Source organism: Malaclemys terrapin, chromosome 2, assembly GCF_027887155.1.
Source record: "Malaclemys terrapin pileata isolate rMalTer1 chromosome 2, rMalTer1.hap1, whole genome shotgun sequence".
Taxonomy (NCBI): domain Eukaryota; kingdom Metazoa; phylum Chordata; order Testudines; family Emydidae; genus Malaclemys; species Malaclemys terrapin.
Window position 1 is genome coordinate 47845813 of NC_071506.1, and position 23730 is coordinate 47869542.

At 41.9% G+C, this 23730-nt stretch overlaps 1 protein-coding gene across 1 annotated transcript in view; it reads left to right on the forward strand.

Moving 5' to 3' along the window:
- CNGB3 (cyclic nucleotide gated channel subunit beta 3) overlaps positions 1–23519 on the forward strand; it is a 118473-nt gene extending 94954 nt beyond the window's left edge. The window contains exons 13-18 of the mRNA XM_054017097.1: positions 692–789; positions 2082–2165; positions 6293–6411; positions 20083–20229; positions 22338–22515; positions 23274–23519. Of these exons, the coding sequence (XP_053873072.1) occupies positions 692–789; positions 2082–2165; positions 6293–6411; positions 20083–20229; positions 22338–22515; positions 23274–23519 (872 nt within the window). The remainder of the gene's footprint in view (positions 1–691; positions 790–2081; positions 2166–6292; positions 6412–20082; positions 20230–22337; positions 22516–23273) is intronic.
- The last annotated feature ends 211 nt before the right edge of the window (positions 23520–23730 follow it).

The following is a 23730-nucleotide window of genomic DNA, read 5'->3' on the forward strand; positions in this document are numbered from 1 at the left end:
TCTCATTTGATCTCTTCTGAATGGTCTAGGGGTGGGTGAGAGAGACACACACTAGTTAACTAGCGTCAAAAAAGCCAACCCAATGTGCTGTTTTGTAGGGCCTTCAGAAACACACATATTATTAAGAGAAAAATCTGTACTGGTGTCAGTGGATTGAAGTGTTTTCTAAGAGGTTTTGAATTATTACATATTGTACTTTCATGCAGTAAAAGTGTAGTGTCTAAAGACGGATCACTAACCTGAACTTCTAGCAGCACAGCAAGTCTTCATTTATGGTAGTCGTCATATGTAGTTCCAAGGCTACCTTGAATATTTGAAAATTAGATTAAACCCAGGATTAGCACCTGTTGTAATACAATAGCTACAGTTTGGGAATTCTCTTTTCTATATATAAAATAATTGGAGTCTAAAAATAACCAAGGGGTTTACATATGTTTATCCATCTGTAATATGTTCTGCTTGGAATTCTGAAGAAGCAGTTTAATTTATTGCACAATTTGTTAGTCTGAAAGAATATTCCTCTGTTAGATCTCATGTATGTTAGATTTAACTCTATTAGGCTATTCTTCTTTACAAGGGAAAGATTCATTTTGATTTTTTTAAAATTCCCTTGCTGCTGCTCTTTTTCTTTCTTCCTTTGCATTTCCACTTTGTAATTAGGAATTTTGGGGTCTTTTTTTCTCTCTTACAGATGAATCAGAATTACTGGAGCAGATGCCAACCAAAATGCAGTTAGCCATTGCAATTGATGTGAACTTTGCCATTGTCAATAAAGTTGACCTATTCAAAGCAAGTAGTTTTAAAGGAGAACGGAGCAACATGTTGTTCTTGTGAGCTATAAAATCTAGTTTTGCACATGTTGCAGTATTTAGGACATTTTTTTCATTAGTTATATTAAAGGCAAAATAAGGTCAAGAGGTTGCCAAGTGAATGGAAGCTCATGGTTGGATTGAGCCAAGTGCCTGTCTCTTCATCCAATGCAGAAGCCAAAAAAGTTTGAGTGATACTGTGTTGTTATTTTAGTGCAGTTACACTGACATTATCCGCCAGATTCAGAGGTGGCAAATGGTGGTGTAGTCTGCATGTCAGTTTGGGAGTATAAGAAAGCCAAGGGGGCAGAAGGATGAGGTAGCAGGAAAAATAATCTTCCCTAGGAAGTGTCATTTGCCCACTTGTACCCAGTGCTACGTGAGAGGTCACAGTTCTTACCTGTTCCAGGTATAGGTAAATAACTGTGACACTCTGGATATTACTGTTTGATAACTGTGTGCAAATGGACTTTCTAATGATTATTACTATAAGTAGTTATAGTTGTCTCATGGACATATGTGATAAATGATTAAGGTTGGGTCTTTGCCATGGGATTAATAAAAAATCATAAGGAAAAGTCATGACACACAATAGTTTTAGTCCTAATTCATTTGTCATGGGAAATTATGAGAGAGGTTAAATAGATCAGGCCAGATCCTTTGCTGGTACAAATCTCTGTAGCTGATGTCAGAACATTCCTGTAGCTTCTGAAGACACTACAGCACTAGAGGTTTGTCCCAATAGCAAAATCTGACCCAGTGCTTCCCCCTCACCCATAAACGTTGTTTAAAGCCGCTTAGTAACATTGCACTCATCATTTTAAATCTATTGTATCGGACAAGGAGCCATGTTTGCTTAAAAACAACCATATGGTGGCGCCTTTTTATACCACCTGAGCAATAATGCACCAGAAATCTGGCCCACAGCTTTAACCATAGCATTGAACACATTTAATTAGACCAGCACAAGAGTCACATACATATACAGACATCTCACAGGTAGAAAGACTATTCTTTCAAAACACAGAGAAGATAGAGGTTGAGGCACTCAGTTAATATCATGATAAGGGCCTTAAAGGTACCCAAATAGTTCCTCCAGCATTCTCTCTACCCTCGAAATTGACCTTTATGATGCTTTAAATCCACACTCAGTACCTGAAGCATTAGCTCAATACATTCCTGTATTGCTATCTCTTGCTTCCTAGTACAAACCTCTCAGTAATCATTTCAAGTACTGCACAAGTATAGCAAAATTCTAATTATTTTTAACAGGGGTGTGATACTCAAATGATTTACGACATGCTGCTGAGACTGAAATCCATTGTGTATTTACCTGGTGACTTTGTCTGCAAAAAGGTGAGCTTGACTATTTGTTTTTCAAATGTAAAAATAATGAACATATTAGCACAAAAGTTCAGCTATAGGTCAAGGGTATACTTTAAAGAAAATTAATCCTGGGTGAATTACATATTTTAAAAATAATTATGATATACTGAGTAGTAATAATAATGTGTTCTCAGGTTTCAAGCTGGAACAAGACAATATGGATTTTATTATTTATATTATCAAACATAAAATTTTGGTAGCCTGGGAAACTGCTTTGTACAAACACAAGTTATCTGTTGACACACATCATTAAGTTTGAATATTTAAAATGGATATAGCGTGTTGCAGAAGTTAGAAGTTCAAAACTTTTGCATGTATGCACACGCAAACAGACTACAGATCTTCATCTGAGATGTTACAAGTGCTCAAATTAAACATTGCATGTGTTTTACCAGTTGTGGTTATTTAGCACTTATATGGCAGTAGTGCTCTGAAACTCCAATTAGACTCAGGCCCCATTGTGCTAGGTGCTGTACAAACCCATAGGAAGACAAAGTCCTTGCCCCAAAGAGCTTACAATTTAAGCTCTAGATGCTGCAAAGATGCAAAGTCATGATTAACTCTCTGCATTGTGTGCAGTCCTGTTGATTCAGCGTCTTTGGAGAGACCTTAAGGGGGCGGGGCTGGGCACCTGCCTGTGTGTGAACCAGCGAGAGATACTCACTCTCTCTCCCATGCTGTTGGGGTGTCTCCAGCTTGGATGGGTAGGGCTGTGTAAGGCAGGCTCTGTTGCTGAGGCAGAACAGAAATGTAACAACTAAGCAGGCAGGCTGCTAATGTTCCCATTGTCAGTGAATTGTTCCCATTCTTAGTCAATTCCCCCAGGAGCCTAAAATATGTATAAAAGTTTTAAGGCTCCTTTACATTGCCAGAGTGGTATAAAGGACCCTTATTGTGACAGTAAGGGAATCCTCAGCTAGGAAGATCTATGTGCTTTCTGGCTTTCTTCCTGTGCCAGGGTGGCACAATAGGGTTAGATCACAGCTCAGGATCTATTTTACTTACCCATTTAAAAAAAATGGAGGACAATGATTAGCAAACCTGTATGACTTTCATGTGTGAAAGTCTGAGCAATTTAGAGCGACATTCTACTTCACTTTTATTTTGGTGTTCTGTAATGTAATTTAAATGAAAATCCAGGATTATAACTGAAATGCAGGGTATTAGTTATCAAGTATTTGTGACTTAATTTTCATGTGTTTAGGAAATGCTGAACAGTTATTGTGATTTTTTTTCCCTGTTAAGGTAGTTAAGGTAGTTTAAATAAATTAACAAAATATGTGACACTGGTGTGATTATATTGCATTATTTTGACAAATAAAATACGCAGAATTTTGCAGAATGTTTAATTTGTTGGCACAGAATTCCCCCAGGAGTAATAAGTAAGGATACGACTTCGTCACGGAGGTCAGGGAAGTCATGGATTCTGTGACTTTACTGGACCTCTGTGACTTTGGCTTCAGCTGTCAGCAGTGGGAGCAGAGCCAGGGCTGTGCATCCCCAACCCGCAGCTTTGTCCAGAGCCGGGGCTGTGTGACCCTCCTCGCAGCTGCAGCAAGAACCGGGGCTGTGCGCCCCTGACCCGCAGCTTCAGTGAGGGTTGGTGGGGGCTCTGTGTCCCCTTTCCCCCACAGCTTCTGCCAGGGCTGGAGTCAGAGCTGTGCACCCCTACCTTCTCCCTCTGTGGCTTTAGCTGGGGCTGGAGTCGTGGCTGTGTGCCCCTGCCCTGCAACATGGACAGGATCTGGAGCCGGAGCTGTGCCCCCCATGGCTGTGGTTCTGTCAGTCCCCCCCATGGGGATCCAGGTGTCATTCCTTCCCCCCGACCAACCCTCCCTCCCTCCATTATTTTTAGTAAAAGTCACAGACAGGTCAGGGCTTCTGTGAATTTTTGTTTAGTGCCTACAACCTATCTGTGACTTTTACTAAAAATAAACATAACAAAATCTTAACTTTATGTACAAGTTTTGAAGGCTCAGGTCAGTAGGCCTGCCCATGTGGTGCTCACTGCAGAACTGGGACCTTAGGCACCAGGTAATGTAAGGTGGTCGGGTGGGTGGGAAGGGATACAGTCACATCTGTACAATTTTACATATGTTGCTTTACGTAGATTGTAAGCTCTTTGGGGCAGGGGACTGCCTTTTTGTTCTGTGTCTGTACAGCAGCTAGCACAATGGGGTCCTGATCCATGGCTACCATTTCTAGGCACTACTGTAGTACAAATAATAAAATAATAATAGATTAAAGCCTTGATCCTGCAATTAGATTCAGGTGATCTTCCTCAGCAATGAAACCCTAGAAATAAATATATTGCTTTACCCAAGCACAGTGTTTAGTAAATAGCTTACTACAAGCGCAAGGCTTTTGTGTTGCTCTAATAAAATATATCATGGCCAATAATGACACATTAATTCAAAGCTGCAGCTGTAATTGGAACTGAATATAGAATTGTAAAGAAAGGATATAGTTGGGTAGATAAGAGTCGCAAATACAGAAACACTGGCCCACCCCTGCTCAGTTCGCTCTAATGGCAGTGTGGGCTGGAGGAATGAGCAGAGCAGAGGGATAGGAATCAAACCCGGAAAATTTCAGTCCTGGCTCTGCCACTGACTGCTTTGTATGGCTTTACTGAAGTCACTTCACTTCTCTTCCTCAGTTTCCCATCTGTAAAATGGGAATATTTATTCACCTCGCTTACAGGGATGTTGTGTGAGGATTGTTAAGTTAATGTTTGTAAAGCCCTTTGAACATATAAAACATGTAAATGTCCTATATTATTCTATCATGCTACACTTTAGCCCACTAGATGACTTCAGTATGGCTAGAATTTGTCACATATACAATCTGTCAATCCTTTGTATCCAGGTAAAATCTACTTCATTTTGGATGCTAATTAAGCAGCTAGCAAAGGCTCAAATTCACTGGTAAATATGCAAGAGACAGCAGAAGCTTTGATTGGTTAATTATTCTTGATTTTCCTTTTAAATTATGGAAATGATCATTAGAAAAAAATTAAAAATGCTGAAGTACTTTTACATGCACAGTGTATGACTCTTCTTAGATACATTAAAGTTAATATATCAAGTCACATCAGATCCCTTCAGAATTAGTTCATGCTAGTGCTAACTAAAACACCATGGTAATTATCTGCCTCAGTGGTTCCCAAACTTGTTCCACCGCTTGTGCAGGGAAAGCCCCTGGCGGGCCGGGCCAGTTTGATTACCTGCCTCGTCCGCAGGTTCGGCCGATCGTGGCTCCCAGTGGCCATGGTTCGCTGCTCCAGGCCAATGGGGGCTGCTGGAAGCGGCGGCCAGTACGTCCCTCGGCCTGCGCCACTTCCAGCAGCTCCCATTGGCCTGGAGTGGCGAACCGCGGCTACTGGGAGCCACGATCGGCCAAACCTGCGGACGCGGCAGGTAAACAAACCATCCCAGCATGCCAGGGGCTTTCCCTGCACAAGCGGCAGAACAAGTTTGGGAACCACTGACCTACCTCATCCACTCGGGGCTAGGCTGTGATACACATGCTGTTACCCCTTTTGACCTGAGCAGTTATCCAAAGATCTTGTGGGTTATTTCCATTAGGAGGAGAAATTGATGATGGAATCAAGTATTCTTTAATGCAATCCTGTTTATTTACAAACAATATTACCCAAAGTTCTGTTTCCCTGAACACAGTAGGAATCAAACAGCAGGAGACATTTTATTTGCTCACAATTCCAAGCCCTTTTCTAGCCAGCACTAAGCCCAAAAGCATGCTCTCTGCTGTTTCTTAGAGTCACGTTACCAGTACTTTCGTGGCTGTGTCTGGTGCTTCCTTGTCTTACATTTATCCCGAATGAAGGGTGAGCAGTTATGCATCCACCAGCTTCAGCAGGGTTTATCCAACCCCCACGATCATAATGACTTACACCACAACTAGTCCCTTCAAAATCAATGAGACTGCCTGTGGAGTCAGCTGTTACTCACTGTGAGTAAAGGTATCACAATCTAGATCTTATTCCCCATAACCGTGGGAAACATGCATATGACAAACAGGGTCTGTTAAGAGGCATTTGTCAGACTATTCCACTCAAAGTGTGATGTTTCTGCATCCAGGGAGAGATTGGCAGAGAGATGTACATCATCAAGCAGGGAGAAGTTCAAGTTCTTGGAGGTCCAGATGGTACAAAAGTCCTGGTTACCCTGAAAGCAGGAGCTGTATTTGGAGAGATAAGGTAATCCAGTAACTGTTTATAATGTTGTTTTATAGAGCTGCTCAAATATTCAACATCAACAAAAATCAACCAACAAATAATTCTATGAAATTTCCCATCTTTCAACAAGTACTACATCTGATTAATAGTATTTTTCTCCATTTGGCTTTTTCATGTAACAAAGCACACTAGGTGCCACAGGGAAAGTGTGACATTGTGGTTGGAAGCAGGCAAGTCCCCAAAAAGAATGGCTGACTTAATGAGTGATCCACAATATGAAACATGTTCACAATCAGTGAGTTAGGACAGTCCAAGAGAAGATACCTAGTAAGGGGATGAAGGGGTACAAAATAAAATGTAATCTCGACATCAGGGGGAAATTCCCTAGCAGTGAGATCTCTGAGCCTGTGGAATAGTGACTAATGTGTAATGAGCATTTTCAAACTAGACTGGGTAAAGTATTTAGGAATATAATAAGGGAATTCTCCTCACGAGTTTAGAGGGTTTAACACATCCTCCAGCTCCAGTTTCTACGTTTCAGTGTGACCATATTTGTTTTATTGCTTGCACAATATCACTAGGCACGTTTAGGCAGCAGATATTGAAAATCAATTATCCTTTTTACTAGAGAAAAAAAGCTACAATGAAAAACTATTTAGGAGCCTAAACATGGATTTAAAAGCTAGGCACTGAGGTTTGAAAATATAGGCAGTATTTAGTTAAGAGTATATATCTACTTAATAGTAAAGTATACCAGAAAATATTTTTTTGAATGGTCCTTTTAGAAGGGATAATTCTGCTAAGATTCCAATGTACAATATCCCTATTTTCTAATTAGTTGCAATGCAAATATCTATGAGCTCGTCTATGTCATGTTTATTCTTTGGCCAAGCCCAAGACTAGCTGTACCTACTGTTGAGGTCTGCATGAAGAATAGTAACAGAATATAGGAGCTGTTGCATGTGATAAAATGGAATCTTGATTTCTTCCAGCTGCCACCCTGTTATTGTTAATCCTCTTGCCGGAAACTTTAATCTGCTTTTAAAAATTGGTAAACAGCTCTGTGCCAAGTTTAAATTTATCCTCTACTTAATTTATCTCTTGTGGTAGTGGAAACATGCCAGTTTATTTAATGATGTGCATACAGTACTTGCCAATGCTCAAATCTGCAAATAGCAAACACCTGATTGGAAGTTTCCCATAGATACAGGGCCCTTTTTATATAAATGGAAAATAAACCTATACCAGCTGTTTCAGAGAAGGATGTCTATTTTTTCAATTGAGTCTTCTTTGTGACAGTATAACATGAGCAAAGCCGAAAATCAAAATGCTCCATTATATGTGTGTGTGTGTGAGAGAGAGAGATGGGAAGCTGACATTTTTCAGAAAGACTTGGGTACTAAAAAACCAAAAAACCAAAACTAGACAGTCTAGAAGAACGTGTTCAGGAATGGACATCATTCTTGCTTCTACTGCGTAATTTTTCTTCAGCTGGAAAAATCTAAAATGTCATAGATTCTAGGACTGGAAGGGACCTCAAGAGGTCATCGAGTCCAGTCCCCTGCCCGCATGGCAGGACCAAATACTGTCTAGACCATCTCTGACAGACATTTATCGAACTACTCTTAAATATCTCCAGAGATGGAGATTCCACAACTTCCCTAGGCAGTTTATTCCAATGTTTAACCACCCTGACAGTTAGGAACTTTTTCCTAATGTCCAACCTAAACCTCCCTTGCTGCAGTTTAAGCCCATTGCTTCTTGTTTTATCCTTAGAGGCTAAGGTGAACAATTTTCTGCCTCCTCCTTATGACACCCTTTTAGATACCTGAAAACTGCTATCATGTCCCCTCTCAGTCTTCTCTTTTCCAAACTAAACAAACCCAATTATTTCAGCCTTCCTTCATAGGTCATGTTCTCAAGACCTTTAATTATTCTTGTTGCTCTTCTCTGGACCCTCTCTAATTTCTCCACATCCTTCTTGAAATGCGGTGCCCAGAACTGGACACAATACTCCAATTGAGGCCTAGCCAGCGCAGAGTAGAGCGGAAGAATGACTTCTCGTGTCTTGCTCACAACACACCTGCGTCATCCCAGAATCATGTTTGCTTTTTTTTGCAACAGCATCACACTGTTGACTCATATTTAGCTTGTGGTCCACTATAACCCCTAGATCCCTTTCTGCCGTACTCCTTCCTAGACAGTCTCTTCCCATTCTGTATGTGTGAAACTGATTGTTCCTTCCTAAGTGAAGTACTTTGCATTTGTCTTTATTAAACTTCATCCTGTTTACCTCAGACCATTTCTCCAATTTGTCCAGATCATTTTGAATTATGACCCTGTCCTCCAAAGCAGTTGCAATCCCTCCCAGTTTGGTATCATCTGCAAACTTAATAAGTGTACTTTCTATGCCAATATCCAAGTCGTTGATGAAGATATTGAACAGAGCCGGTCCCAAAACAGAGCCCTGCGGAACCCCACTTGTTATACCTTTCCAGCAGGATTGGGAACCATTAAGAACTACTCTCTGAGTATGGTTATCTAGCCAGTTATGCACCCGCCTTACAGTAGCCCCATCTAAGTTGTATTTGCCTAGTTTATTGATAAGAATATCATGCGAGACCATATCAAATGCCTTACTAAAGTCTAGGTATACCACATCCACCGCTTCTCCCTTATCCACAAGACTCGTTATCCTATCAAAGAAAGCTATCAGATTGGTTTGACATGATATGTTCTTTACAAATCCATGCTTGCTATTCCCTGTCACCTTACTACCTTCCAAGTGTTTGCAGATGATTTCCTTAATTACTTGCTCCATTATCTTCCCTGGCACAGAAGTTAAACTAACTGGTCTGTAGTTTCCTGGGTTGTTTTTATTTCCCTTTTTATAGATGGGCACTATATTTGCCCTTTTCCAGCCTTCTGGAATCTCTTCTGTCTCCCATGATTTTCCAAAGATAATAGCTAGAGGCTCAGATGCCTCCTCTATTAGCTCCTTGAGTATTCTAGGATGCATTTCATCAGGCCCTGGTGACTTCCAGGCATCTAACTTTTCTAAGTGATTTTTAACTTTTTTATTTATTTTTTTATTTTATCTTCTAAAACCACCCCCTTCCCATTAGCATTCACTATGTTAGGCATTCCTTCGGACTTCTCGGTGAAGACCGAAACAAAGAAGTCATTAAGCATCTCTGCCATTTCCAAATTTCCTGTTACTGTTTCTCCCTCATCACTGAGCAGTGGGCCTACCCTGTCCTTGGTCTTCTTCTTGCTTCTAATGTATTGATAAAAAGTCTTCTTGTTGCCCTTTATTCCTGTAGCTAGTTTGAGCTCATTTTTTGCCTTTGCCTTTCTAATCTTGCCCCTGCATTCCTGTGTTGTTTGCCTATATTCATCCTTTGTAATCTGTCCTAGTTTCCATTTTTATAGGACTCCTTTTTATTTTTTAGATCATGCAAGATCTCGTCATTAAGCCAAGGTGGTCTTTTGCCACATTTTCTATCTTTCCTACCCAGCGGAATAGCTTGCTTTTGGGCCCTTAATAGTGTCCCTTTGAAAAAATGCCAACTCTCCTCAGAGCAACAACATCTTCACTCACCTGCCACTAGCTTTTGGATTAGCCAGTTAGACACCAGATGAACACTGATTCATTCTTATACAAGAAATAATTGTTAAGAGTTAAGGAAACCTCTAGACCAGTGGTTCCCAATCTTTAACAACCTGTGAACCTCTTTCACTAAAATGTCAAGTCTCACAAATCCCCTCCTAAAAATGAGTATTTCCAGGGATTTTCTCCTTTACTTGAGCATAAATTATAAAAGCATTGATCTTGGAAATATAAAATTTGTTTTTATGAAGTGCTTATTACACACTATTATTAATTATTATTTATCATTACAGTATTATTACATTATGAAAATGGCAACACTCTTCCAAGATCTCACTTTCGTAGCTTGTATCTCTTTGAATAAGCCTGTTATAACACAAGGCTCCTATGTTTCATCCAGGAGTATCAGATGTGAAACAGCATGAAGATATTTAAGAAGCCAACTCAAAGAGTTCCTCGTACATAAGCATTCAGGTCTCGAATTCAGGCAAACAACGGACGTTACAAGAAAGCTTAAACTTGTTCTTCATAATAATTTTAAAAACAATACTAGCTGCCTATTTAATTTTAAAAACAGCCAAAAATACCCATCTCCCTTTCCATTTTTTATAAGGAGTCTTGAAGTTTAAATCTCCTCAGTGTGATAGATATGCTTGCTTTGATCTGCTTAGCTCTTGGAAGTCCAGGGGCCCCGGGCTACTGGCCCCGTGCTGTCCGGAGTCCCTAGGGACAGTTCTGTCCACCATTAGGGAATTCCCCCCCCCGAGAACCCCCTGTAACATTTTGTGAACCCCCAGGGGTTCATGAACCCCAGTTTGGGAACCACTGCTCTAGACCTATCTAGTCCTGCTGTAACTCAGTGAAGTTACACCAGGGAAGTATTTGGCCAATTAAATTTGTCTACTAACTTGGGGTGCTTTTCCAACTTTTGAACCAATAAAGATGTCTTGAGCAAGCAGATGTTTCCCCTTGAGGCAAACACAATGACTAAGGTAATTTTCCCAGCAAATATTTACTCTTTCTGAAATAATCATTTATGGTAGATGAAATCCTCACCACTATACTCCTGGAGACAGCAGACGATCCTTAGAGGAATATGAATACTGGCATGAGGTATTCTCGCCTTAAACAGCAGGCAGTGGGTGGGCCTGAGAAGGAGGAAATTCTCAGCAGCTAGCAGATGTTCCTAAATTTGGAGGAAAGCAAACAGCTGAACCACTCAATGCATCACTGGGGAATCATCATCATCCGTGTGGCAGCATGTTAGAAATAATGGGTTTATACAGGGCCCTCTGTCAAGGTGCTCTGAGTGCTTTACAGCAGGAAAAATAAAATACCTTCCTTCATGGAGCTGATCAACTGAAATGCTGTTATTGCATAGCAATTGTGTTTACCTATTTGTCTGGCTATTCACAACACTCTTATCACCATGGTATCAGAGTGCCTTGCTCACCTTGTGATCTCTGCCTCAGGACTTGTTTGCAGAAATATATCAACCCTTCCCCTTCTTGTTAACTTGCTTAATAAAATGGTATACAAGATACCTGCTGTTTATTCATATTTTTGTTCAAACTGCATATAAGTGATCTTTTAAAAAACTTTCTCACCGGGAAGAAAAAATAGTTACTGAAGGAAACCAAACATTCCGGTTCATTTTGAGGCTCTAGAAACTTTTAAAATGTGCCATGTTTTTGCTGAACTGTACCATAGAGCCCTATTTAAGTCTTGTATTCAAATTGGTCCTTTTACTGCCTGTTAAGAAAACTAGGAACAGAGACTGGAAGCTATCTTCAATTTAATGTTTCACTACAATGGCAATATAACTTTTGGGGGTGGCTGGCAGAAACTTTTAGAGGTACAAATGGGAAATAGGCACCCTATGCCCATTGACTTTCAAAAGGAGTTAGGTGCATAATTGTCCTTTGTCTCCAAAATTTTCCCCCTTCATGATGGTGTTAAAATCCACAATGTGCTACGTACTTCCCATACATAGAAAGACAGACCCTTCCCCAAAGAACTTCCAGTCTAAAAAGTGGGGGGAGATGAACAAATATACAATGATTTTTTAAACTACAGATAAGTATCCTCAATTGCCCTGTACCTCACTGATATCAGGTGGGTAATATCTCATAGATCATCAGCATCATGTTCCTATTACACCTTTGGTGTTTAGGGCAGTGACAAAGCTCCTCCACTCCTGTCTGTTTCTGGCAAGTCTGTCAATGGTTCCCCAGCTGTGCTCCAGGTTTTTCAGCTTGGCTTCCACAGCTCTTCGCCATGTTGTTTTCGGGTGGCCTCGTTTTCACTTGCCTTCAGGTGTCTATCTTATTGCTACTCTGGTGATGGAATCAGTTTCTATCCGAAGCACATGACCGATCCATCTCCAACGCCTCCTGGCAATGATGGTGCTCAGATCCTCTTGGCTGCATTGTGTCATTGTCAATAGATCTTGGTTTGAGATTGTTCTGGGCCAAAAGATACAGAGGATTTTTCTGAGGCAGGTTGTATGGAATGAAGGCAGTTTGGACATTTCATACTTTCTCATTCCCCAACATTCTGCACTATAAAGTAGTGTTGAAAGTATGCAGCTCTGATAAATCATCAAAATACACCACCAAAACCAAACTCAAGATTTATCAGAGCTGCATACTTTCAACACTACTTTCTCATAGGTGCCGACTTCCCCACTTTCCCGTGGGTGCTTGACCTCCCGCCCCCACCCCCACTCCACCTCTTTCATGAGGCCCTACTCTTGCCCCACCTCTTCCCACCCCTTCCCTGCCCCCATTCCAAACCCTTCCCCAAATCCCCGCCCTAGCCCCACCTCTTTCCTGCCTCATCCCCTGGGCGTGCCACATTCCTTCCCCCCCTCTCTCCCTTCCCAGAGCGTGCTAACACTGCTAAACAGCTCTTTGGCGGCGGGCGGGCAGGAAACGCTGGGAGGTAGGTGGAGAAGAGGGGACCTGTCGTGCTCAGGGGGGAGGAGGAGGAGGTGAGGCAGGGGTGAGGGGAGCTTGGCTACCAGTAGGTGCAGAGAACCCACTAATTTTTCCCCTTGGAAAAATCAGTAGATGTGGGATTTAGAGGAGGAGAAGGTAGTAGTGGCCTTACAGATTACTTCAGTGGGAGAAGAGCAGCATAGAAATAAGCAGACATATTTGTAGGGTAGGTGAAATAATTAGACAAAATGATTCCAATAAATCCTAGCCCTTTCTCTGCTTTTAAATAGAAATTAGGAATAATAAATTTAAATGTAAATGAAAACTGTGATGCAATATAAAAAGTAATCTAATCTAAAGACAGTCTAAGCATTACAGGCTAAATCCTGCACAGAACAATAGCAGAAGCAAATTAAGGAGTCCAGGCAAACATGATCCTGCAATAGTAGGAGCCTTGTTGCACAGCCATCCAGTTACTCCCAAGAAGGGAGAGCATAGCTAAGGACCTCATTGTTACAAGGAAGATCATGCATTAAGCTATTTCAGCTCACACACCCATTTACTGCCTATGCTCTCTCCATTTCTTATCCTGTGCATGTCAGTAAGGGAGTGGGTGGACACAGAGTTAGTCGAAAAACTGTCCAGTGGACCAGTTTTCCATCAGAAAATGCTGCTTTAACAAAATCAAAAAGTGTTCCAGGAATAGATCAATTTAATTGAAATTTTCAATGAAAAAAATATCTAAAACGTTTCATTTCACCTTTATTGTTTTGGCTTTTATATTATTTATAACATAAAACCCCAAACGTTTCAACCTTAACAAAATGTTTTGATATGGTCAGAATGAAATATTTTATTGCACCACACATTCCGAGATCTGAATTTGGTCAACAAATGAGACTATCTCAAATCCCGGCACATCTCATGGGATGGAAATTCTGTTTTTCAACCAGTTTCAGCATGCAGGGTGCTGGTGGACTTCCTGCTCAGTGTTGAGAACTAGGCCTCCCACCTTTCTTGGGCCCCTCTGTCACTCTACGTGCACTTGTGCTAGAGTGCAACTATGCTGCTGGGCAACACAACAGCAGTTTCAGGATCAATCTGATATCTTATGCCCAGGAAGGGTAACACTGTATGATGGTCAATGATAAGAGGCAAATTGAGAAACAGGGAGGCACAAGGATGGCAATTTGAAGCTTCTAAACCCTTATAAAAATTGCTACGTGTCCAAAATACAACATCTCACATTAATGACATTACAGCATTTTGGGGTGATTACTGTGGAAGAGCAGATTTTCTTTGTAAGGAAAGTAAAGCAGAAAAGATAAGTTCCCCATTAGGGAGCATTGGAAGTTAGAGCATCTAAAGCAGTGTAAGGCAAGTTGCATCATTTAAAAAAGCTCAGTTAACCCAACACTACGATAACTCTTGGTCCACTAGCTAAAAGGGGCCCCGTCATGCCCTCTGTGCTCCCATCCCTAAGCAAAGCTGAATTTGTCTGAGCAAGGACTGTCTAACCAAGCCATATATACTTATTTAGAAAACTCGCTGCACATCAGGGTCTGGTTTCCCATGCTTGCGAATAGACAAGCTGATCTCTTCAACCCTAGTTTGCATCATTACAGAGCCCCCTGCTTGGGAAATGTCAGAATGATGGTTCCAGCCGAGTCAGTGCTGTTCACAGAACAGCGATACCAAAACTCAGACAGTGATTTCAGAACTGCCATGGAAATGTATTTGATATCCATTTGTAATTAGTAAATACATGTTTATCTATCTGAGACCTCATACAGAACCACTGCATTTTTCCTTTACAGGAAAAGACCGGGAAGTACTAGATTCTAATTTGAAGTCAGATACTGGCTGACTGTGTGACTTTGACACAAGTCACCTTACCTCCTGCAACCTCTCTCCCGCTAGCAGAGCTGGGAGATTCAAACTGGCACTAAAACTGTGTCTCCTCAATGAGCTGTTGCAGCGTTAGTTACTTTGCCTCTTATTTAATGGAAAGCACTGAGCTCCACTGCTCACAAGCACTATGTACAAGCGAGGCATTTTTGTTTATTTAAATGTTTTCATGATTTTTCTGTGGTATAGAGAAGGAGGGCTGTTGCACGCAACTCAGCTAAGGAGCAAAGATTTTTTTTACTGCTTCTTTGCTCTTTCAAAGGTCATTACCCTCCCTATCCATCTGTGATATTTGGGGTGCTGTCTGTACCACTTCTGAATAGTGGATTTTTTTTTTTTAAATTGTACCATGAAATTACTGTGAAACGGAAAGCCTGTATGTATGTGACTCCACCATGAATTAGCACAGTTGTGTCACATCTCTGCCAGGATGGATACAATGGTGGGTGATCAGTACTCAACAATTGTCTAAAACACCTTGGGACAATGGGTTTGCTCTAGCTGGGAGAAGAAACTTTCCTCCTCTGGCTGAAGGGAGGCAGGTCTGGGAATGGAAAGTTACCAAAGGGCAGAATAGAAGAAGCAGATGACCATAGCAGGAGTCTGTAAAGGGACTCCTGGGGGGAACTGGAGGAGAGAGCCATTTTACACTGCATTACGATGAAGGAAGCTGCCACAGGGACAGGGAAGGCAAGGAGAGGGAGGAGTCTGCCTGTCTGACGGAACACAACAGAGAATCCTGTGGCACCTTTAAGACTAACAGATGTATTGGAGCATAAGCTTTCATGGGTGAATGCCCACTTCGTCAGATGTATGTAATGGAAATTTCCAGGGGCAGGTATAAATATGCTGGCAAGAATCAGTCTGGAGATAACGAGGTTAGTTCAATCAGGGAGGGTGAGGTCCTCTGCTAGCAGTTGAGGTGTGAACACCAAGGGAGGAGAAACTGCTTCTGTAGTTGGCTAGCTATTCACAGTCTTTGTTTAATCCTGATCTGATGGTGTCAAATTTGCAAATGAACTGAAGCTCAGCAGTTTCTCTCTGGAGTCTGGTCCTGAAGTTTTTTTGCTGTAAGATGGCTACCTTTACATCTGCTATTGTGTGGCCAGGGAGGTTGAAGTGTTCTCCTACAGGTTTTTGTATATTGCCATTCCTGATATCTGACTTGTGTCCATTTATCGTTTTACGTAGTGACTGTTCAGTTTGGCCAATGTACATAGCAGAGGGGCATTGCTGGCACATGATGGCATATATAACATTAGTGGACATGCAGGTGAATGAACTGCTGATGTTGTAGCTGATCTGGTTAGGTCCTGTGATGGTGTTGTTGGTGTAGATATGTGGGCAGAGTTGGCATCGAGGTTTGTTGCATGGATTGGTTCCTGAGTTAGAGTTGTTATGGTGCGGTGTGTGGTTGCTGGTGAGAATATGCTTAAGGTTGGCAGTTGTCTGTGGGCGAGGACTGGTCTGCCTCCCAAGGTCTGTGAAAGCGAGGGATCATTGTCCAGGATGGGTTGTAGATCACTGATGATGCACTGAAGAGGTTTAAGCTGAGGACTGTAGGTGATGGCCAGTGGAGTTCTGTTGGTTTCTTTCTTGGGCTTGTCTTGTAGCAGGAGGCTTCTGGGTACACATCTGGCTCTGTTGATTTGTTTCCTTATTTCCTTGTGTGGGTATCGTAGTTTTGAGAATGCTTGGTGAAGATCTTGTAGGTGTTGGTCTCTGTCTGAGGGGTTACTTATTTGTACTATGGTGTCTAGGAAGTGGACCTCCTGTGTAGATTGGTCCAGGCTGAGGTTGATGGTGGGGTGGAAGCTGTTGAAATCGTGGTGGAATTCTTCCAGAGTCTCCTTCCCATGGGTCCAGATGATGAAGATGTCGTCAATGTAGCGTAGGTAGAGGAGGGGCGTTAGTGGACGAGAGCTGAGGAAGCGTTGTTCCAGGTCAGCCATAAAAATGTTGGTCTTCCAAGGATTCCCAAGAGAAGGGTGAGCTAGTGTGGGACATTGTGTTTAGGATGTGTACTGACATCTTTGACTGAGGGTCATTGGCATACTGGCTTGGGACAGAGCAGCAGATGTGATATATCTTAATTTTAGTAAGGCTTTTGACACTGTCCCACGACATCCTCATAAGCAAACTAAGGAAATGTGATCTAGCTGAAATTACTATAAGGGGGGTGCACAACTGGTTAAAAATCTACTTTTAGAGCAGTTATCTAAGGGTCGTGTCAACCAGTGGTGGGGGAGAGGCAAATCAACAAGACGAGTGCAAAGTACCACATTACGCTGGAAAAATCAAATGCACAACTATAAAATGAGGAATAACTGGCTAGGCGATAGTACTGCTGAAAAGGATCTGGGTTTATAGTGGATCACAAATCCAGTGAGTCAAAAATGTGATGCAGTTGCAAAAAAACAGGGGGAAGGCTAATATTCTGGGGTTAATCTGCAGCAAGAGAGGTTTAGGTTAGATATTAGGAGAAACTTTCCAACTATAAGGGCAGTTAAGATCTGGAATAGGCTTGCAAGTGAGGTTGTGGCTCCCCATCATTGGAGGTTTTTAAGAACAGGTTGGACAAACACCTGTCAGGAATGGTTTAGGTTTGCTTGGTCCTGCCTCAGTGCAAGGGGCTGGACTCCATGATTTCTAGAGGTCCCTTCCAGTCTTTCCTTTCTAAGGCCATGTCTACACTTACCGGAGATTGATGCTGCTGTGATCAATGCAGCGGGTGGGAGGGGGTGTCGATTTAGCAGGTATGGTGAAGACCCGCTAAATCCACGGCAGAGTGCTCTCCGGTTGACTCCAGTATTCCATTGGAATGAGAAGAGTAAGGTAAGTCGATGGGAGAGTGTCTCCTGTCAATGCAGCGCAGTGTAGACACCGTGGTAAGTAAACCTCAGCTACGTCGACTCCAGTGATGTTATTCATGTAGCTGGAGTAGCACAACGTTGGTCGACTTACCACAGTAGTGTAGACAAGGCCACAGATTACAGATCATTTAGAAAACTATGTACTTCGTTAAGTAAAGAGCAATGGTGCTACAGTTGGTGCAAAGCCAGTTTGTGTTTAGCATCCACAAATACCATGTTGCCCCTGAGAGAGTTAAACTGTGACCAGCAGCTTCACACCTCTTGGGTGGTATGCTGGGAGTGGTGTGTTAAAGTACCAGGGAGTCTGAAGGGTCAGCACCACACAGAGTTTCACCACTCAGAGGGGAGTGCTAGGTAGAAGGTTTGTACTCTGAGTGTGTGCATAGTGGCCCCAAGATTGGGGCAATGGCTCCGTTCAGGCTCCAGAAGCTTATGGCATCCCAAGGGAAGCAGAGCATAGACTTGGACTCCACTCACAGCAGTCTTAGTGGGTGGCTAAGGGGCAATCACTAAGATCTGTGACACCATCTCCTTATACACCCCCTTTCCTTATTGTTAAACCTTTCCCTTTCCCACGAGGGGGAGTGGGTCTCAGAGCCTGGGCCCTAGCCTGAGCCCAAACATCAACACTAATTTTTAGCCCTGCAGCCCACGCCCTGTGAGCCTGAGTCAATTGACCCGGGTTCTGAGACTCAGTGAAGAGGGGTTTTATTGCAGTGGACACATACCATCATCAGGGCATTATTTGCTTAAAATAAAATCAGAGCATTTTGAGTTCCTAATGCAGTTAGGCATCAGAGTTCTGAGTGTCAGGATTTTAAAATGTACAGATTTGGTGTGTTAAGACTATGCCCTGCCAGCCAAGCTTGATCCAGTCTCACTGTTAGCCTAGAACAATGAACACACATGCTTTCCTCCTTCCTAGCTGTATACTCCAAGGATGAACTCCTGGCCTCATTGAGGTCAATGGCAAAACTCACATTGACTTCAATAGGACCAGGATTTCAAACAAAGTCTCGAACTGCCCACACATGAGTAAACAGAGCTTGATCCAGGCTACAAACATTTGTTCTTTGCCTACGATTAAAACAACAAAACAAATGGTAGTGGCCTTGGACAAACATGTAGGGAATGTTCACTTAGTCTTTATAAAACATTTTAAGTAACTGGGTTAATTGACAATCAATGGAGGTACAAAAGTCTAGTGCAGATGGTACCCTTTCATACTCATGATAGGAGATTTTCAGCATTCATATTAAGACATGGAATACGCTGTATTGTGTCGCTTACTTAGATCGTTGCCCTGGATGGGACAGTGAAGTGAAGTCTGTTGAATCCAAGATCAACAGTTCAGATTTGTATTTGTACAGGTGTCTAAACTTTTACTTGTGTACCCTACTCCTCATGCCAGACTGCTGTTTGTGAAGCTAATCTCTTTCATCACTTTCAAAACAAACTCCCCTCACCTTCAGACAGACAATTTACAAGCTGTCAGGCAGAGACCTTCTATATATATACCACTCAACTTGCCAGGGTCCAGGTGTGGGATGCAATGTGTGACAGACTCACAATCAGGGTCACAAAACAGTGATTCATGCAGTAATGCTGCAGGAGTCATTCATTTAGAGCAAATAACTTTTTTCTATAATGTCAGTGCCACGCTTCTTTATTTCTGATGTCACTAGTTTTCAACCAGAATAGTGAGGGAATGCCAAATTTATGTAGAACGTAGGGAACTTTTAGAAATAAGTGACAGCCTTGAAGTGAGGCTCATCTGAGAGGCATGTTTCTATCCAGCAAGATTTCTCACATTCCTAGTACAGTAACAGCTGTGTTATCCAGCACTTTATCAACCAGAAAGCTCTATTAACTAGCATTTCTGATATCTCCCAATACAAATCTTCAATCTAGTAACTGGGATTTGAATACTGCCCAGGAGGTTATGCAATTGCACATTCTGCACTCTACTTTTATGCAAACGAGGCAGAAGACAAGTAAGCAAGCGGATATCAGGGATTTATTCAAAAAAGCATTTTCCAGGGTGTGTCATAGGGTCATTACAAATTCAGCCCAATCTCCTACACCTTCAACATCTACGGTGATAATTGATGTTGATAATGATGACCTTGAGGCACTGCAAGATCCTGAAGTGCCTTCTGAATCATCAAAGAAAAATTAAATTATGTTCAGTATAGTTTTAGTGTTAAGTATAGAGAAGCATTGAAGTACCTCAGGTAACGGTGGGGTAAATGTGAACTTTTTAATGATTGCTGAATTAAATGAAGAAAACACCAAACATCTGGAAAGAGACTCATAACATATGCAAGTTCTAACCCTTCTTTCTTGTATTTTTCCATTGCAGCCTATTAGCGGCAAGTGGAGGAAATCGGCGGACCGCTAACGTGGTGGCACATGGATTTGCCAATCTCTTTATTCTAGACAAGAAGACTCTCAATGAAATCTTGGTGCATTATCCAGACTCGGAAAAGCTCCTGATGAAGAAGGCTAAGTATGGCCCCCGTAGTATTGGTTTAGATACAGAATTAAGAATTTTGATTGATAGATAATTACATTTGTTTCTTAGAAAAACTAGTTCTTGGTGCTTGTTGTGGAATTATCATGGTAACTTTTGGTAAATTTCATGATGTTATGGCAGGGATGGCAGTAGTCATGAAAGGGTAGTAAAGATAAAGAAGTTATGAACCAAGTCCCAACTCTCCTTTCCATAAGGGATGACAAACACATAAGTGTTTAGAAGCAAACAGGCCCAACCAGTTCCTCACCTTGGCCTGCATTTCCTGTGCAGGAATACTGCAAGATAGTGCTCAACTTAGGACTACATTTTCAACGGTGCAGTTGTGTGGATACAATTGAGCCTGTAGGCACATACTTTTCTGTATCCACAAGCTGATGGACTATAGGAGCTCGAGGTCCCTTCCTACCTTTCTATGATTTCAAAGAGCCCTAAGGGTATACACATGCAGGTTTTAAATTAGGACTAACAGAAGCATGTCCAAGGTCTATGTATACACAGAGTTTAGCTGGGTGTGGTCAGTGCACAGATTTGTATGTATCAACTTCCTTTTCTCCCCACTTTGGCTGTATCTCTATAGATCCCCTCTTTGCCCTGGTCTTGTTTAGACCTGTGATCAGCTAATGTGTCACTCGGCCACTCTCAGCGCTGCTGGAATATACTATAAATAATGGTCAACCTCTGTTTTAAATCAATACAACTTAGCAAATCAAATTAAAAACTCCAACTATGAACAAAATACAGGAAAACAAGTCTCTCCAAAAGACTTAAAAAAATAGGTCAAACAATGTAGCACTGGTAAAACGGTTAATATTTATACTATGCTTAACCCACTAACTGTGTGTGCTTGATTGTGGCTTGAGGTTGGTGTCAAACACTAAAACAGCTGGCGAAGCTTCTCCCAGCTTCCTGAACGTTGCAAGTGAAAACAGAAGCATATTAGTGATTTTTTCAGATTACAGTGAAGATACCAATTTACAGTTGCATTCACTACAAACTCCCTCCAACATTCAGATAAACGAGAATTCCCATTCACCTTGCCATGGTGCATCAGCGCCACCACTGTCCCACTCCTCAGTCCCTATCCCCAGAACTTCAAGATGCAACACTGGGAAGTGGTGACAGCAGCTTAGGTCATATTGCATTTTGGGGTAAAAAATGCAGTAAAGCTTTGCACAGAGAGGTTTGCCCACAAGCTGTGTAATCCTTGAACAGAAATAAAAGCATGCTAATCTGCTTCTTGATGCTGCTTGTACCTGCTGTCCTGTATTTCTAGTCTATATCTGCATAGTTTACTGTCACAAGTAAGTTCGTGCTCTTGTTCGTGCCTGCAAAACCAAAACAATTTTGGAAGAGTGGGATCCAGCCTAGTTTGCCATGCGCATCATCACCAAAACTACCCACAAAAATGTGATTCCATTATCTTTGTTGGTGGTAATCAGGCATAGCACAGAATGGGAAGTCCATGGGTTGTTTTCCAGATGTCACATTGTATGGGCAGCGCTGGCCATTAGAAAGCTTTCGGTTCTATACAGTGATTTACTGAACGAGTCTGACAGAGAGATACACCAACCTGCCAACTTTCTGAGTCTAAGCACCAAACAGTGATTCACACTGCAGGTCACTTCAGCGCACTATCACTTCTATTCATTTCAGTGCAAAATCCACTAGCAGAGGGAATGCTCAATGTGCAAAGACCCATCTGCAGTGCAGCCAGAGGAGAATTTTGCCCCACATGCACATCCCGTGGCAGTAATGGAGTATGCTCTTTTATGCCGGTTTCTGACCTTACCCTATACAATCCTCCTTTGAGGTGACCTTGTTTGGAGCATGCATTTGTTTTACCTGCATCCTGCAGAGGAAGAAATAGATTTCAAACTACAAACAGCAGCAGTTTGCCATAGATCCATACTCTGGTGAATGGTACCTTCTTGCCCTTTTTCTTTTCCACTAAGTTTGGAATGAAAAATGACCCTGAAAAAAAGTTTCAAGGGTTTCATGCTTTGATTTGGAGTTTTAGTAATATTTTAGCATTAGACTTGTCAGTTCTCATTGTGGTGTGTTATCTTCCATCTTATCTACAGAGTGCTGCTCAAGGAGAAGGGTAAGCCCGCTGAAGGGCCACAAGTGCAAACAAAAGGCTTGTCCAGTCTCTTTGCAACAAAACCAGAAACTCCCAAACTATTCAAAGCAATGTTTGGAGGGCCAGGAAAAGGAGGCCTAGCTATGCTGCTCAAGATGAAGAGACAGCAAACTGTTCAGGTAACCCACAACAAATACAAAAGACTGTTCAGAATGCTCAAGGGATAAGCAGGGGAAAAACCCAAGAGAGGAATTTACCAGGTTTGAGCAAACATATTGCATGAAATCCTGGCCCTACTGAAAGAACAAAATTCCTACTTACTTCAACAGGGCAAGATGTTACCCATAGTGCCTAATCTCAAACATCATGGGTTCAGAGTTTGACTCAAACGTTGTTGGATTCCTGTTCTGCCTATGACAGAGTGAGCAAAAGCAAAAAGGCAGCAGAGAGAAAAAAGGTCAAGGGAAATGGGAGCAAGAACTGCTTTTATATGGGCCTTAGGGGGTGGGGGTGGGGAACTGAGCCATTTCCCCCCCTAACAAAACCATGATGCCCCTTGAAAGCAACAGAATCCAGCTGATGGCAAAGAACTGCTTAACTTATTGGCTATTCAGACACCCACCTTTTCCCTACTGCTTTGCAAATCATGGAGACAAATGTAAGATTAACACATTTAGCCAAAACTGAGTAAATCCAAACAACTTCTATATATAATACATGAGCAAGTAGCAAGCCATTAAATGTGTGGCCTACTTTAGGGAATATGCAAATTGATAATAATCCTGTTCTGTTCTACTTATCCACTAGTAGGTGGCAGTAGTAAATTCTGTCTCCATTCCAATATTCATACCCATACTTATGACTCCACACTCTGTGTAGAATACGGGTTCTTGGATTTTGTCTGCAGCACTAAGAAATGTTTAACTTTTCGCTACAGGAAAAAACTGAAGAAAAGAAACCTGAGCCAGAGGAAAAGAAACCTGAGCCAGCAACAGAACCCACAGCCCCACCTAAACCATCTGTGCAAATGGAAGAGCCAGGTGAAAATTTTCAACCTCCACCTAAACCGGTTCTGCTCAGAGGAATCACTAATAAGTCCCTTATCATCAGCATGGCTCCTTCCCCCATAGCAGGAGAAGGAGAGGTTCTCACTGTTGAGGTCAAAGAAAAGAGACAGGAGTAGATGGTGGACTGAGTTGTGGTCATACCTAGAATCTTTCTGAGGAGAGAGAGGGCACGGTGTGGCTTTGCATCAGAGTGCAGAACTATTCTCTTCCCTCATCCCAGGGAGAGGATGTACTTGGTCTCCAGACCTTGATTGTGAGGTATAACATTTTGTGTAGCAAAGTAATTAGAGCACAGATTGCACCCTTAGGCCTATTTATTTCTTGCTT